The sequence below is a fragment of the Convolutriloba macropyga genome, chromosome 6, assembly GCF_964194025.1.
Source record: "Convolutriloba macropyga chromosome 6, txConMacr16.3, whole genome shotgun sequence".
Classification (NCBI taxonomy): domain Eukaryota; kingdom Metazoa; phylum Xenacoelomorpha; order Acoela; family Convolutidae; genus Convolutriloba; species Convolutriloba macropyga.
In genome coordinates this window covers 14,915,039-14,931,136 of record NC_134473.1, presented here as the reverse complement: position 1 = coordinate 14,931,136, position 16,098 = coordinate 14,915,039, and the positions used below count along the sequence as shown (strand labels likewise).

At 37.8% G+C, this 16,098-nt stretch overlaps 2 protein-coding genes across 3 annotated transcripts in view; both read right to left on the bottom strand.

The window, feature by feature from the left end:
- The window catches only part of LOC142341507 (protein farnesyltransferase/geranylgeranyltransferase type-1 subunit alpha-like), a 351,573-nt gene that overhangs the window by 94,462 nt on the left and 241,013 nt on the right, over nucleotides 1-16,098 (bottom strand). The window lies entirely within an intron of this gene.
- The window catches only part of LOC142341505 (uncharacterized), a 126,834-nt gene that overhangs the window by 14,546 nt on the left and 96,190 nt on the right, over nucleotides 1-16,098 (bottom strand). For both annotated transcript variants that reach the window (XM_075392484.1, XM_075392485.1), the window contains 4 exons: nucleotides 15,576-15,732; nucleotides 14,706-14,907; nucleotides 13,569-13,897; nucleotides 458-736 (listed from right to left, as the gene is read on the bottom strand). In XM_075392484.1, coding sequence (XP_075248599.1) covers nucleotides 458-736; nucleotides 13,569-13,897; nucleotides 14,706-14,907; nucleotides 15,576-15,732 — 967 coding nt within the window. The remainder of the gene's footprint in view (nucleotides 1-457; nucleotides 737-13,568; nucleotides 13,898-14,705; nucleotides 14,908-15,575; nucleotides 15,733-16,098) is intronic.

Below are 16,098 nucleotides of genomic sequence, written 5' to 3'. Positions count from 1 at the left end.
ATATGCGTGTGCATACATATATAAAAATCGCCTCGGAGCATTGATCAACCTTACTTATTATTAAATATAAATAAATATATATATAGCTGATCAGAACAATCCACTTACAATAATTTTATTCAAAATGTTGAGGCCAAAACAATAACTTAAAAAGAATTGTGACAATGCGGCAAACGGTTCACAACAAATTGAAATTGCTCAAACTATGCGAACGAAATAACGTCAACACGCGTATAATGCGTTGTTCTCATAGTGTTTGAAATGAAACGACAGAGTACTGTATCTCATTCATTTAACTTTGCAAGAGTTTATGGGTACCTCTTCCTCTGTAAAAATGTATGCTGTATATCACATTGCCCTCTAGTTGTTTCTTTCGCGAATACTTAACACAGAACGAATTAATAATGTTTTCACATGCTAACAGCAAGACGCAGAAATCATTCACGAAGAAACTTACCAACTGCTAACGAAGGAAGAAACGATTGCTCCAAATTCAAACAGAACTGGACACGTGACAAAGAAATGTATTGTCCATCAGGGCCCATTGCGGATATGAAGATGACGTCACCGTTCCTGACACTGGTGACGAAGAACATCATTCGAATGCCGTCCTTGATGGTTTGGGATTGGTGGAGTTTCCTCTGCAAGGCTTTCATAATACGCTCATTGAAGAGTGCTACTGCAAGTACTGTACCCAATGGAAGATTCTGCAGTGCCTCAGAGGGAATAGTCACACCTACAAAAAAGGCATTCTATACAAATAATCTTGAAAGAATAAATATAAAAAAAGTTATGGAGCAGCATGAGGCTTATGGATTCCACCCTTGTTGGGCTCGGATGTTAATCTTGCAAGATATTGCAAGAATCTTGCATTATTATGCATAATTCTAATAAGTCTACTTTCGAGACTTGAGGTGTTTCAGGATGCGCAGGCGAGTTTCCAACAAAACTGATCAATAGAAGTTACAATTCCCGAATGATACTTTTTAGTAAGTGTTTTTACACAACATCTATAAATGTTACATCATTTTCATTCTTAAACAGCTTTTCGGTTAAAATAATTTGATAGATCAAGGTTTGTATGATTAAATAATGTTACAATGAAATATCACATACTTTAGACATATAAAACTAGTTTTGGGTTAAAGAGTTTTGTTTATCGGCATTCCGTTCTTGTTTGCTTCAAAAGGTAAGACTGTCTAAACATCATTTCTAATGTTCAAATCCTTTAAGTTCAATCAAAGTTCATTGATATTTACTTAGGACGCGCAAGCCGTCCGACACAACCTCTCAATAGAAGCTTTCTCTCGCTGTTTTGAGGTTTCTGTCTGATCCTTTCGGTTTCTCGTTCCATTGTTCGAAGATGTGTTGAGGTGTCGTTAATGGGCTTGCTCACAGGTGTCGTTATACATGAAACAAGATCTGATTAAACTTTGGCTACTAGAACAATTTTTGCCAAATGAGACCATGCCAGGGTTCCAATGTAATACAGCAATAATTTACAATTATCCTCCACTATGAGAGCAAATAATAAGATGATTGATATATGATAGTAAAAATTAAGCGCTTTTCCGCTCATTATTTTGTTTGGCTTGTGCGTTATTTATATCAGTTAAATTTAAAGTGTTGGTTGATGCTGCTAATGACCTTTCTGCTATGTCAAAGACAGAACTCGATCTACTCTGCACTCTCGAAAAACTAGATTGGTTCCGCAATTGATCATCAGTTTTTCTTGCTGAGCCCATTATGTCTTTGAATGTATTGATATGAAGTATGTATCGGTCATCATGGTCATTTACGTCAATGTTTCCATGTTAATCACTGTCGTAGATCATGAATGGTTTCAGGGGTATTTTCTGATTTTTGTCATTGTTTTTGATCTTCAGAAAATTGGGCACCAAATTTCTGACTCCACTGAAACGATGATAGAGATAAAAGAACAAGAGATGGAGACCAGTTGAAACAATGAATGAAATCACACTAACAATGATTGATTGTTTTATGGGTGCATAGCTTTCGAATTGGCGAACTAACGTTGGTTTTAACTGTCATTTCTGAGACTATTGGTCGGGCAATTTCCTCTAAAGCTCTCTTGATCTCCAGATGATGGTAGTATTTTAAGTTTTTCGCGTACACTGCGTAACATGTTAATGCTTGCGTCTATTCGTGTGTTGTATGTTGGTATTTCATCATTTGTTGGTAAAACTCCGATGAGATGTCCCAGCGGACCTGGTAGTTTCACATTTACTTTGACAGCAGGTATGTGTTGGCAGCTTGTGAGATCACTTCTTATTTTGAAGTTCTTTCCGCTCAGCTGATGTCCACATTGCAATGTTACAATACAGATTCTACATCCTTTGTAATTTTTCATAGTTGTCTTGCCACCAGATACAATCTCCTCGGTCAGAGTGTATGCATCAGTAGCTGAAGTGATCAGCCACACTCCAAATCCTAGGTTCTCCGCTTGGTCACGGGTTGGTAGATAGACTTTCTCCGTATCGCACACTCCTAATGCTTCAATTGTCCCTTTTCAAAAAAGTGTTGCAAGACAAGAGGCGTGTGTTGTTTCTGTGGCAATGCTTTTGTGGCAAATCTGATATCTAGAAGATCCTATGCATTTTGCAAGTTGCTCCGTTGTGATTGGTGCTGTTTCAGTTCCATCTTCAGATATCGCTAGGTAGTCAGCTTCAGTTTTCCATCTAAGTACATCTATGTCTTCTGGTTGCGGCATAGGTATTGTGTGCACGCGGTATACTGAGAATGTTGTTTGCTTACTTGCTAACGGGATTGAAAGCGTCATTAATAATCCTTCGTCAATTGTTAGAGTGTCTGTCAGAAGTTGGGCCTCGTAGTAAGATAAAATACTGTTCAGCGGTATGGCAAGCGATAGTCGATCTTCTGACCTTGCTTGCTCCTTTGCCACTTCTTCTAATATGCGGAACAATGAATCTTTTGGTAGTAGAGACATTTGCAATTGATTCCTTAGAAGAGTTGGTATCGTAGTCATGAAATTCAATTTGAAAGCATACAGCGCTGATCTATATGTTCTTATGTTTGTGTACGCAAGTTGCAGTAGTGACGCTACTGAGTCTTAGTTAAAATTTAACTGTTGTCTCGAAAAAAGAAGTTGGGTGCAGTCTCGCAGCAAATGTATATTTCTAGAGAAAATGTCAAACTGCTCCTCAACAATTCTCCAGTTTTCATTTTGCACCTTAACGAACTCGTCATGTGCTTGACGTATCGCCGTAAATTCTTTTGAGACCAAAAAGAATTTCTCATTTGTTTTTGCTCTCAGTCGGTGAACGTCTATTGAAAATTCGTCGACGAAATCTGCCATCCGTTCTATGTTTTTTGCGTTTTCTTTCACCTTCTCTTGGCACGATCCAAAAATTCCTTTTAAACCGCATCCTTGATTGCCAACCAAAATGCCCCCACCGAACAGACCGATTGATGCAACAGCTAGAGTTGCAAGTGGTGCCGCTCGTTTCGTTCGTCGTGGCGCATTGGTGAAAGCTGTTGGATTCAAGAATTCTTTTGTCTTTTCTCGCAGTTTTTCTTCGTCTTGGCGTGCAAGATCCGTTTCTTTGTGTAGTTGAGTTATCAACCACTGGATGTTGAAAGTACAATCGTTTGAGTTGAAATTTGTTGAGAAGTTCATGTTGCAGAAGAAACTGGGATGCATCCATAGATAGTCTAGTTTCTTCAAGTGGTTTTCAATATCTTTTGTCATGTTCAAATCGAAGTTAGGAAACGTTACCAAAAATTCAATGATTAAGAATTTTTCCGTAAGAAGGAGTTTTGATTCTTCATTGAACAGTACACCGTTCTTTACCATTTCATCGTCATTGTTCATCGTGTCCACGTCTGAAATCCATTCGCTCGATGTAACACTGATGAGCACTATCAGCGTTGTCAACATCACTAAGTGTTGATATGTGGACTGAATATTTGATTGTCTGATTGTGTTTGCGAGTAGGCTTAGAATTTTAAGATTTAGGCTAGGACTAAGATTTAGGAATAGGATAGGATAGGACTAAGACTAGGACTTTAAAGTAGGAACTTTACGCCAGTTTTTTTTTCTGTGTCTGCTTGTGTATGCATGTGTCTGTTTTTGTGTGTGTGTGTGTGTTCTTGTGTATGTTCTAACAACTAACCTATTTCTTTGTGTTTCAGGTTTTCTTCAAGTGTTTGTATATATATAAAATGTTGATTATCATCCTGTTTTCAATCTCCTGTTTCGATGCGTTCTTTGCTGTCTTTCCTGTTTTATGTTTAGTTTTAGGAATTTAGGTTTGAACAAGTTTTTCAGTTTTAAACTTTGAAATGTGTTTCATCGTGTCTCTTGGAGACTTTGGTCTTCTGTGCTGTGCTAATGGCACATTCTACTGGACACTGAGTGGTGGTGTCGTGTCCTTTGCGCCTGAGCGCTTTCAACTGTGTCCCCTGGAAGTGGGCTTGTCTGCTGTGGACGAGCAGAGTGACCACTCGTGGTTAGTATTACTTGTAATACTACCACTTCTTGTGATTTTGATGTTGCTCCTTAGAAGAGGAATATAGTTACGCAAACTCAGCCCTAAAACGTAGTTAAAACTTCTTGTTAACATTACAGGTAATTTAACTTGTTTAAAGTGAAAAACTTAATTTTTTCTAGTGTGCTTCTTTCAAGTGGAATCAAAATAAGTGTAAGTTTGATCATTTCAGAAAGTGAATCATGAATCAAGTGAATCTATTTAATGGTGTCAATGTTATAAGTTTATTGCGTATTGGGAAAATGTTCACTAATTCTAAGTTGGAATCAATGGGTAGTATTTTAATGGATCGTTCAAGTCAATTCACAGACCCAAATGCGGCTGATCCAAAAATTTTTAATGTTGCCGTCAAGATCCCTGAAGCTACTCTTAAATTAACTGCTAAAATGAAATATGTGTCTCGGTTGCAAGATGTAGCGGAGGAATTTTATGATGTGAATTGCGGCTTGGAGAATTTGTATCGTATGCTGTCTTTCAAGAGACAAGCTTTTGAAATTGATGGGGAATTCACGGACGTTATGTTCTCTCCTTTTGGCTTCGCTAGTCAGAATATTTCAAGGTATCCATTGGAAAATTGCTCAATCGGTAAATTATTCGCTCTGAGTCCTTCTACTGGTAATAAGCAGCCGAGAGCAATCTATGTAGTTTTTTCCGCTTATCTCGCTCAGTCTGACTTATTACGACTACGCACACCCGAAAATCTGTTTATGGTCTGCTGGATGGGGCACTTCCCGCTTGAGTGGGGCTTACCCTCTTACTGCTTCCAGTATCCTGGTGAAACAGTATTTATTTCTCCTGGGTGCTGCTATTTCCGCATTGTTATGGCTGGTGGAAATAACTTTGCTTTTGGCGGTGGCTTGGATATTTACCCTTGCCTTTGTAAGTTAAATGTGACTGTATTTTTGAAGGTTTTCTTTATGTTTGGCTGGGCTCTTCGAACTGTGCTCTTTTTAAAGTTATCTGTATGTAAATCAAATTATCAATGTTGTTTAAAATTGCATTCCTCTGTACATTTTGAAGAACTTCGGCCAAGCAGGATTGACGAACATCAAAAAATTGTAGTTTTTTGACAAACAAAAGATAAATACATGTGTTTGACTGAAAGTCAAGAAAGGCTAAGACTGATCCTAATTGTGGCTTTAATGATTGCAGTCTCTCAATTAAATCCGGTATAGTTTCCAAATAATTCAAAATTCTGCGCTCTCTCTTGAGATCACACGAGAGGAAAAAGCATTGATTGTGCTACTAGCCACTGTATTCATTTCTAGACTACCGTTTTTATCTCTCTGATTAACTCGCGTTCAATACGGTGTGTCAATGATTTTAACCTCAATTCGGCCTTTGCGGTCTGTTGTCGTGTGAGTCATCACCCGATTTCTCAATCCGTATCTGCTTGTAGAAGTTGAAGTTCCCTGTGTGTTGTCTGGGTCTCAAAAACTAGCAGCAGTTGCTAAAGCTTTTCGCATTTGAGGTGAAAAGTTGTATTCGACTGGTTCAGTACAAGGTTTAGGCGTTGCAACTTTCACTTTTTTGTTAAATGGCACAGATTTTCTCGCAGTTGATGGCCCTTGCTTCGGCGTCGACGTTGAGGGATTCTGTGGGTTTCTGTTTGCATCTTTTTGTGTCTGTATTTCAACAGGTACCTCAATCGCTGCGGGTCTTGCTGTTTCAGGCTTGGGAACAACATATACGTGATTTTAAACTTCGAAGAAATCCTCATTCACTAATTCATGTTGAATCAGCTCTGGAGCTTCAATCTGTTCATTCACAGGTATCAAGTCATTTGGCTCCGGTTCCGGAAAGCGTAATGGTTCTGGAGCGTCATTCTGTTCAAGAGGCTCAACAGGTAATGCTGGTACCGCAGCTTCTAATGCTGGAGGCACGGGAGCACCGTGCACATAGTGGATAGGGGCTGCCGGATTGCCAGGAAACGTCCACGTTACCTCTATTTCGGGCGCTGTTGTTTGTTCGTCAGTATTTGTGTTCGGTACCAGTGTTTCTTGTAAGTCGTCTACATATTGCAGTTGTGAGTCAAACAATTCTGGCTCACCCCAGTATTTCCCTAGCGAGGGATCAGTAATGAATTGATTTTTGTCTATTGGTGAGAAATCTTCAACTTTTTCTTGAGGTTCGTAAGGTCTTAACCTCATTCTATGAAATACTTGTGTATAATTGGTGCCTGTTTTACGAATCAAAATATTTGACGTGGTGTAGACTTTTTCTACTCTGTACAACGGTAGTCAAATCTGCAAAAATTTTGCAGCAAAATCGTTTTGTAACGTCAGTTCTGGATTAAGTAAGAGACAGTAGGAATGTTTTTTCAGTGGTGATGCTTTTGTTTTTTGATCAAAGAAATTTCTGCACTTGTGATATTTTTTAATTTTGAAATTTTCCTTGTTCTAAGCGTATTTTTCATTGAAGGCGTCTTGTTGGTTTTTAACAAAGCCAAAATTAGGTTCAATTCTAGACAACCGTTTTTTTTAAATCTCAAATCTAGAGGCTTAACTGGCTCTCTGTCGTAAAATAGATGCGACGGCGTGCAACTTATAGTCGAGTAGTATGAAGTGTTATGTATGAAACAAGCGAGATCAACATAACGATACCAATCGCTCCATTGATCTGATGAGTTTAGCTTAAGGATATGCTTAAGGGCTCCATGCGCTTGCTCAACTACGCCTAACGACTCTGCATGCTTAAGCGTGTTGTGCTTCAGTTTTACTTCTAATAACAAAGCTAGCTCATGAATCAGTGATGCTACAAAAAACTGTTCCTAGATCTGAAACAATTGTCTCCGGAATGTAACTGTGCTTATAGAAAAAATTTACTAGCGCTGTTGCTACTGGTTTTGCATGTCCTGATGTCAACGGAACAGCAAAAAGATATTTCGTGAAGACGTCGATTCCGGATAGTACGTAAGTATACGCTGATGACTGAAAAGGACCTAAAAGGTCTATTTACTCCATATCCCCCGGATAAGATTGAAGGCTAGACAGTTCTTGCAGCGGCGGAGTTAATTGTGATTGTGAAACTCGTTTTGCTTGAAGACATGTTAGACAATTTTTAATAGTTTGCAATAGGGTTTCGCTAAAACCGGGAAAATAAAATCTTTGTCGAAATTTTTCGACTGTACGCGTTACGCCAATTTGTCCAGCTGTAGTTGAGTTCTGCACTCGGAAAACCCTTTCTTTTTGCAAATGTTTTGGGACGCAAAACTGTTTGTATCGCACTTGTCCTGTATCGGAACAAAACAATCCATACAAAACGTCATTATCTAACACTAGACGTGGTAATGCTTTGCCTTTTTACGAAGCTCAAAACTTCTGTAACTCAAGTCCTCTACTGGTGTACCTCTAACCCATTGAATTACTTTTTGAATTGTTGAATCTCTGTTTTGCTCGTGTTTCAGATCTAACTGTTCGTGCTCATTCTCGGTTAGAATGTCATCAAAAGGACTACGCATTTGTAAAGCGTTTAAGGTTTTTTCGATTTTAAGTTTGTATCTCACAACTTCCTGAATATTAGCTAGTTTTTTGTGCATATCTTAAAGTTGTGAAACTAACTCTTGCTTTTTGACTGCCTGAAGTGTTTTTATAACGTTTTCAATTACATCTGATTGCTCTTTTGTTTGGCTATGGTCTAACTCGGATATTAAAAAAAATTAAGCGTTTTCGCTGTCATAGAAACTTCAATCTCCTTAACTGGGATGCAATCTGTTATTTTTAACGTAATAATTTCATTAGGATCGTTGTTCATACGTGACAAAAAATCTGCTGCTGCGTTAGCTGCTCCTGGGATATGTCCTACTACTATGGTAAATGATAAAACACGGTCAAAGAGGTTCCAAAGAGCAGGTGGAACCGTTTTTGCTTGAAAAAATTTTGTTAAGCTTCTGTTGTCCGTCAATACTAAAACTGGTTTTTCACAACCCCAGATGTACTATGCAAAGTGTTCAAGTGCAAAATATACTGCCAAAAACTCTTTACAAAAGATTGAAAGTTTCAATTGTGCAGCATTGAACAGTTTAGAGCCAAAGCTAACTGGTGCGTAGATTTTAGTTTCTTTGCCTGTGTTCTCATTTTTTACAAAGTCTCCGATCATAAGAACGAAACCAGCTTGATAGTAAATTGCCATTGTCAAAACTACATATTGCTGATTAGGTTTTGCTAACCGAAGTGTCATTTTTGTAGCACTAAGTAGCTTTTCTTGCAGTTTTTCTAAAGTTTTCACGTGTTGGTCATTTATGAAGAACTCTGCGTTAAATTTCAAAAATTTATAGAATGGCAGTAAAGTTTCGTTTAGGTTTGGCAAAAAGTTTCGAAAAAAATGATAAAACCCAGTTAAACGCTTAACTTGTTTTACAGTTCTTGGCATTTTCATTTTTTTCAAAAACTTATGACCTTTTGCGGACTCTGGCTGGAAGACTTCTGCCGTTATCATATTTCCCAGGAATTCAATTTTTTCAGTGCCCTTATGACATTTTGCTGGTGCTAATTTAAGGCCAGATTTTTTAACGCAACCAAAGATTTTTCTTAAGTTAGGTACCAGCTTCTCAAATTTTTCAACACCACAGCCTATGTCATCCATGAACTGTGTACAAGATCCTGCTGCTAAGCAAGGATCAAGATAGTTGCGAATAAATGCATTAAAACCTGTTGCGGATTTTGCGAGTCTTTGTGCTAAGAATTTATGAGCGTATGTACGAGATGAATAATTAAATGCTAAAAGTTGGATTGACTGATCGTCGGCCATTTGGACACAATGGTACGCTTGAGAGCAATCGAATTTATTCAGAAGTGATTTTCCTGCAAAATGATTTGTAGCGTCCGACATATTAGAGATGGGAAAGTTGGAATCACGATAGTCCTGGCGTAAGAGATGATTCACTCTACGCAAATCTATTAACAGACGGAGGCGACCGTTCGATTTTCTCTGCGCAAAAATAGGACTAGAGTAACGTGAATTACTGATGTTATAATTCTGCATTATTGCTAATTCAACTAGGAGTTCTTCCCTAAGATGAATTGCAGTTGGGTGACTTTGAGTGTAAACTCTTTTATTTTCATCTGGATTTAGCTTAACTTTATATTCAGTATTATAACCTACGTCGAAATGGTTTCGTGCAAATATATCATTGAAATCTAAAAGCAATTTTTCGACTTCGTTGCGTTTTTCCTCGTTAAGGACTGAATTTTCTCATTGAAATTGTTGTAAAAACCAAATTTTGCCATTTTCGTTTTCCAGAGGCTTACGCTGTTCGGCTCCACGAAATTCTTGGAGCTGGTTATATATTTTTCGCTGAACAGGTGTTAATTTTTCAGATGGATCCCAAATTTCTGGTGTTGGAAACCACAATTTGTTATATTTTGGAGGTGGTCTATCCGGTTGCGATTCGCCATTAACCGTACTAACTTGCAGCAGTTGATTTAGCTCCTGCTCAAAGTTTTCACTGTTTCTCATTTCTGCTAACGAAATTAGTATAAGATCAAGTGGTTGAAGAAATTGTGCTTCTCTCGGCGTAATAAGTTTGAATTTAGCTATCTAAGTATCTTTACAAATCGTTACAGCTCAATCGTTAGGATTAAAAACACTAACTTTAACTATGAGCGTTTTGTCTAAATGATTTATAGATGACATCGCAAGGAGATCGTGTTTTTGTTCAAATTTTTCATTAGGCGTGACAATACCGGTAACATCTGCAATTTCAGTGTTTTGATTTTGAACGAAACACTCTATTGTGTCCTGTTGAAACGGTTGAATAACTGTTTTCTTTGAAGCCACCAAGGGATAATCTTTCTTAGCTTTTTCAGAAGTATTTTTCAATTTAGGCTTTTATTTTTTTTTTCAGTTTTTCATAAATCCCTTGTGGCATTGCACTTGCGCAAGCACCTGTATCTACAAAGGCTTTTGTTTGACTGAATTTGAAAATTTAAGTGGCACGTAGTGAAGGACATCTCCTTCCATTAGAATAACTGCGTTAATTTCGGTTTCAGTGGGCTCTGATTTTTCAGAGTGACTTATTTTTAACGGTATATAGCGCTTAGGAATGATTACATCTAAAGAGGAGTCGATATTAATGATAGTTCCTGGCTGTTGTGGCGAAGTTAGTTTTTTTAAGTGTTAAAGTGGTATTGTGAATTTCTGCTCGGCTGTGTTTGTTCGCCCAAACACATTCTTGCAATGTGTCCCGGCAATTTGCAACGGTAGCAGATTCTGTTTCCGTAAGCATCAAATCTTCCTAAGGGTTCTGAGCTTGCATTGTATGAAGCTCTTGCTTGTGGCTGACGTGGGCCACTGTTATTCGCACGGTTTTGCCCAAAGTTCCGGTTTGGACCACTGTTTCTATTTCTACCACTGTTATTCCCGAAACTGTTGTTTTGATTCCAATTAGCAGCAAAATTGCTATTTCGCTGGTTCCAGTTCTGATTGTTAGTTGGGCCCCAGTAGTGAGAATTCTGACTGCAATTAGCTTGGTATCCTAGGTTTTGGGCTTCACGTTGTGATTTTTGATCATTAAGCTCCTTTGTCATTGCACAAAGTTACGTTTTCATCTGCTCCTGTGTCCCAGAGAGCTTGCTCAGGGCACTCACTAAGTTATTGGTTATATCGGGGCTAACTTGATTCAAACTATCTCGCGTTACGTCGTCCGAGGGGCACATCGTGTTAAAAACCATTAATCGGCTGGCTATATCACAGAGATCACGAACTGGTGCGTTTGCTGGTTGTTATAATAATTTTATTCTAATCCAATTTGGCGTCGCACGCTTAAACAGTCTACAGACTAACCTATCTCGTTCCTGAATTGCGAATTGTTGCCTGTTCTGATTTTCTCGATTTTCTCGATCAAATCGATCTTGGTCATTATCTTGATTAACTGGTGCGACAGGCTGGGGAACAGGATCAGGCAACGCCCTTTTCGCTAACGTCTGGAGCTTTACCAGGAAATTATCAGGCGTCATTGTCTTCTGATCGTATTTCATTCTCTCTAACTTTATTAAGTGCAATTCAGTGAGATTTGGATTGTTAAAATGTGCCGTTAGTGAAATTAAGCTCTGCTCAAAATTATCGCGAACTGCTTGCTCAAGTGTTAAGTAGTATTGTAATGCCTCACCAGCTAGGTGTAAATGCAGATAGCCACTTCTCTGTGCGTTCACTACATTTGCTACATCTACTACTCTCCTCAGCTGAGATTCAAATTCGCTCCAATTCTCATTAGGAAGACCACTAAACTTAGTTAGGGAGACGTTTGAATGTGCATTTGCCATTACTTAAGTGTTTTTTTTTGTATTAAAGCCAAGGTTTAAATGCAAGTAGCAGTGTTTCAGGTGTTGTTTTAATCTGACTCCGTTCATCCGTGGATTCTTATGCTATAAAACTTAAATCTTAACTTGGGTATTCTAGATTGTCAGCAGGTTGGACTTAATTGTATTTTTGTGCCAAAAAAAACTGGACTCTACAAGCTATTATGGTCACTTCACTTATGCTGCTTTACTTAACTTTAATTCAGTTTTTACTCCAGTTTTAAACTTGCCAGAGTTACGTTTCGCTTAGATCTCATCAAAGTTTTACAACAGAAACCACTGAATGAACATGATAGATGAAAACAGTTTTGGATCAAGGTAGAGTTAGCGAAAGCATTACAACGTTATATCAAAGGTAGTTAAGCTTACATTTGTGCTAAGACCGACCAGAAAAAGCTCGCTACTGTGTCGAAAATAGGGTTGGTTTTATGATAAAACAAAAATAATCAATTCATCTGCATCAACTCACGAAACCCTGATTGGTGCTCACGTACATCAATTGGTTCCATTCTGCTTGCCATCACCAAATTGATTCCACTTGAAACTGATTCCACTTGAAATTGGCCACTTGAAATCACTAAGAGCACTCTTGCCAAAACTCTGTGCCTGCCGCTCAAAAGATTTCAGCCAGACGTCTGCCCGTCCCACTGATCCAGATGGCTGTTCAAATGTTGATCCGGCGTTGATGGTCACAGTTTGATGAGGTTTGGTCAATATTTTGTTGTTATTCGGGAATATATTAGAAAATTTGCAAATTTATTGAAGTTTATTCAAGATTTCTCAGAGTTATTTCAACAATCTTTCCTTCGCTGTCACCATCTAATAAGTCTACTTTCGAGAATTGAGGTGTTTCAGGGTGCGCAGGCGAGTTTTCAACAAAACTGATCAATAGAAGTTACAATTCCCGAATGATACTTTTTAGTAAGTATTTTTACACAACACCTATTAATGTTTTATCATTTTCATTGTTAATTAGCTTTTCGGTTAAACTAATTTGATAGATAAAGGTTTGTATGGTTAAATAATGTTACAATGAAATATCACATACTTTAGACATATAAAACTAGTTTTGGGTTAAAAAGTTTTGTTTATCGGCATTCCGTTCTTGTTTGCTTCAAAGGGTAAGACTGTCTAAATATCATTTCTAAAGTTCAAATCCTTTAAGTTCAATCAAAACTCATTGATATTTACTTAGGACGCGCAAGCCGTCCGAAAATAATCCTGCAAGATTAACATCGCTTTGCAAGATCTCGCAAGATTAACATCTGGTCTCGGCCAAGGCACTTACAAATGTTGAGGAAAATACTTGACATTATTCGTATTCAATTTTTTAGACAACACTTTGTGGCTTTTTCTACAAAAATTTGAAAATTTTTAGCCAAATTTTCAATAACCAGTGAAATCCTCAAAATTGAATCACGATAACACTATTGACACTATTGAAAGTGAAACATCCCAGTGATTTTTGAACTTTCATCGAGTAAGAGGTGACAAACTTCCAACAAAATTGTTCATATCAGCTTTTATCAGATAATGCATTGCCTGACTAAGACTTGGCAAGACAGTTTGTCAGGTCTTACACGATAAGTTTTTTAAATGGATTTTTTTAACTAAGCGACGTCCTAAAAGATCTTACTTAATCAAAATTCGGGAATAATTGAGAAAATTTACCTGCCGTCATATAGTTATACGGCCACTGCGTGCTCATGGCAGGGTTTGAAAACTTGATTTTTTGACTGACCTTGTCGGGCGTTAATGGTAACACCAGACTGATCCAACAACTCAAGAACAGCTGAGAAATTTCTCCGATCATCGGGCAGTTTGAACACCTTCGCGTTCATGTTTTCACTCTCATACTTGGACTGTGTGTCTTGAGGCAAGTTAAGAGCCAAAGAGAGTAAGAAATTCATAAGATCAGTTGCTGCCATCATTCCAGCTTCTTTATCGTTGTTTTTAAAAGCGGTCACTCGCTGTAGCGCTGACAGAATCAAATCACACGCAGCTTCCATCAACAGGTCAACCATTTGTTGAACTCTAGTGGCCGTGCGTACTGTTTCATTCGTGGACAATCTACAAACACGTGAACTTACAAGTCCAGGAGAGTTTTATTTGGACCAATTTTGAAGGTCGCATCTCACACCCGAGTCGAAAACAAAAGTTAATTTTATAAGATCTTGCAAGATTCTTGCAAGATTCTAACAAGATCTTACAAGATTAACCTTTTATTACAAGATTATCGCAAGATTCCAGCAAGATAACCTTTATCTTATATCTTAAAGATTTTTTTCTTACAAGATTCTTGGAAGATTAACTTTTTCTTGCAAGATCTTGCAAGATTAACTTTTTTGAAAAGAGACTCTAGGTTTTGAAGTTAACAAGTCAATTCAGAAATTATAACCAGTTGGTTAAAAACTTGCAGGCTCTCCAATTCAATAACTTCATACAATTATTGAATTAGTAATTTTAAAAATACATCTGAGAAAATCTGAATTCATCATTTTCGTTGGTCGCTGATACAGGTAGAAATAGTTTGTGAAATTAGTATTCTATACTTATACGAGTGCTTGAAGGCTGTATTTTTTATATAAATATTAGCGAGCCAGCATTCAACTAAGGGTTAGAAAATGGATAGAGAATGGATGGTAGGGTAAGATTATCAAATTGGGCTGAAATGGTAGATGCGCGTGGAAATAAAACTAAACTAGCAACTAGAAACGGAAAGTTCTCTATACAATTGATGTACCGTTCTTATCTTGTTTTTTATTTGTCCCTAATTTTCTGTTAGCCAAAGTTTATTCGGACTCAAATGGCGTTTTTAGTAGTTACCGCCAGCTCTGTTTACTTGATTTTAAGAAATTGAGCCAGAATCAAATCTAACTGGTTTATGAAGGTGCAGTTGAGCATGTCCAGAGCAACCAGGCCAATGTGGATGGGTGCCCCGTCCCTAATATCTGCAGCCTCTTGCAACAGACTCAGTTTGTGTCCAAAGTATCCGTCTCTCTTAGCACACAATCGCCTCATCTCTTGAGCAGCTCTCACCAACATCAGATCCTGTGCGTACACTATAGTCGTCTCCGGGGCTAAAAATAACACAAAACACTAAATCAATAACAAAACTATAGGTGGCATAAACCATGTAATATCAGCAGAATAGACTCTTAAATTTAAAAATTATTAAATTACGAGAATGGTGAAAAGACGTTCACGATGGCAGCTAAAACCTAATTTTCAGATGTTCACGATGTTAGTCATTCTAATCACTATTGAACGCATATACTGCCCTGACTTTAATATTGATGATCTGTGACCTTGGTACTAGGGTCGTGGAATTTTCCATAAATTATGTCAGAAATACGCTGAAATGTGCTCACTTTTTCAAACATTGAGAGCGAAAACCTTACATAAAAATGCGCAGTCGAAAAAACTATATTGTACAGTAAGCTCAGAGCCAATTAATAGAAGTCGTTTTTTGTTTTTTGTCACTGTTGCGCTGTGGCGGTGAAATTACATATTTTAGCGGTGAATTGTGGTGAATTTTTGTAAGATCACCGCTTACTCTAGCGGTGAACCTACATAATTTCACCGCACTCACCGCATTTCATCGCAAAATTATGTACGAAATTTGCGGTGAAAAAACTTATCTTACAAAAAACTTTTCACGCTTATCTTAGATATTTTTCCGATTTTTTCTCGACCCGGGAAGTTCAGTTGTCAAGGTCATATTGATTACAGGCAGAAACTTCTTTACGTTCTGTAGATGGACTGGTGGGGGGTCTTGGAGGCTGGGTCTCTCTGGGCAGATTGTCCACCTCTTCCACCTCCATGGCCACGAAGGGGGGCTCAGTGACTTCCTCTGGAGTGACATACTCCACATCCCCATTGATCATCACTTTCATCTCAGCCTCCTTAAATTATTCACACAATTCACCACACGCATAAAACATAGACATTCTAACTGCTAGAATGTTGAACGAAAGTATAATTTCTAAATAGAGGGGGTTATGCTCTACTATTTTTTTTACAGAATATTAAAAAATGTAATTTCCCTTTTCGTTACTCTGTGGCTCATTGGCTCTCGGGAAAAATAGTGAAAACTTCATGAATAATAGTTCACTTCATAATAATTTATAACGCTTAATTGGTTTTTGATCGATATTATCCCGAATTATTCTGAGGGCATGTAAACTTTTGGTTATACTATTAACTTACATGCTTGGAAAAAAAATTTATCGAAGAAAGGTGCGTTCTCATTTATTCGTATACTTTTCTGA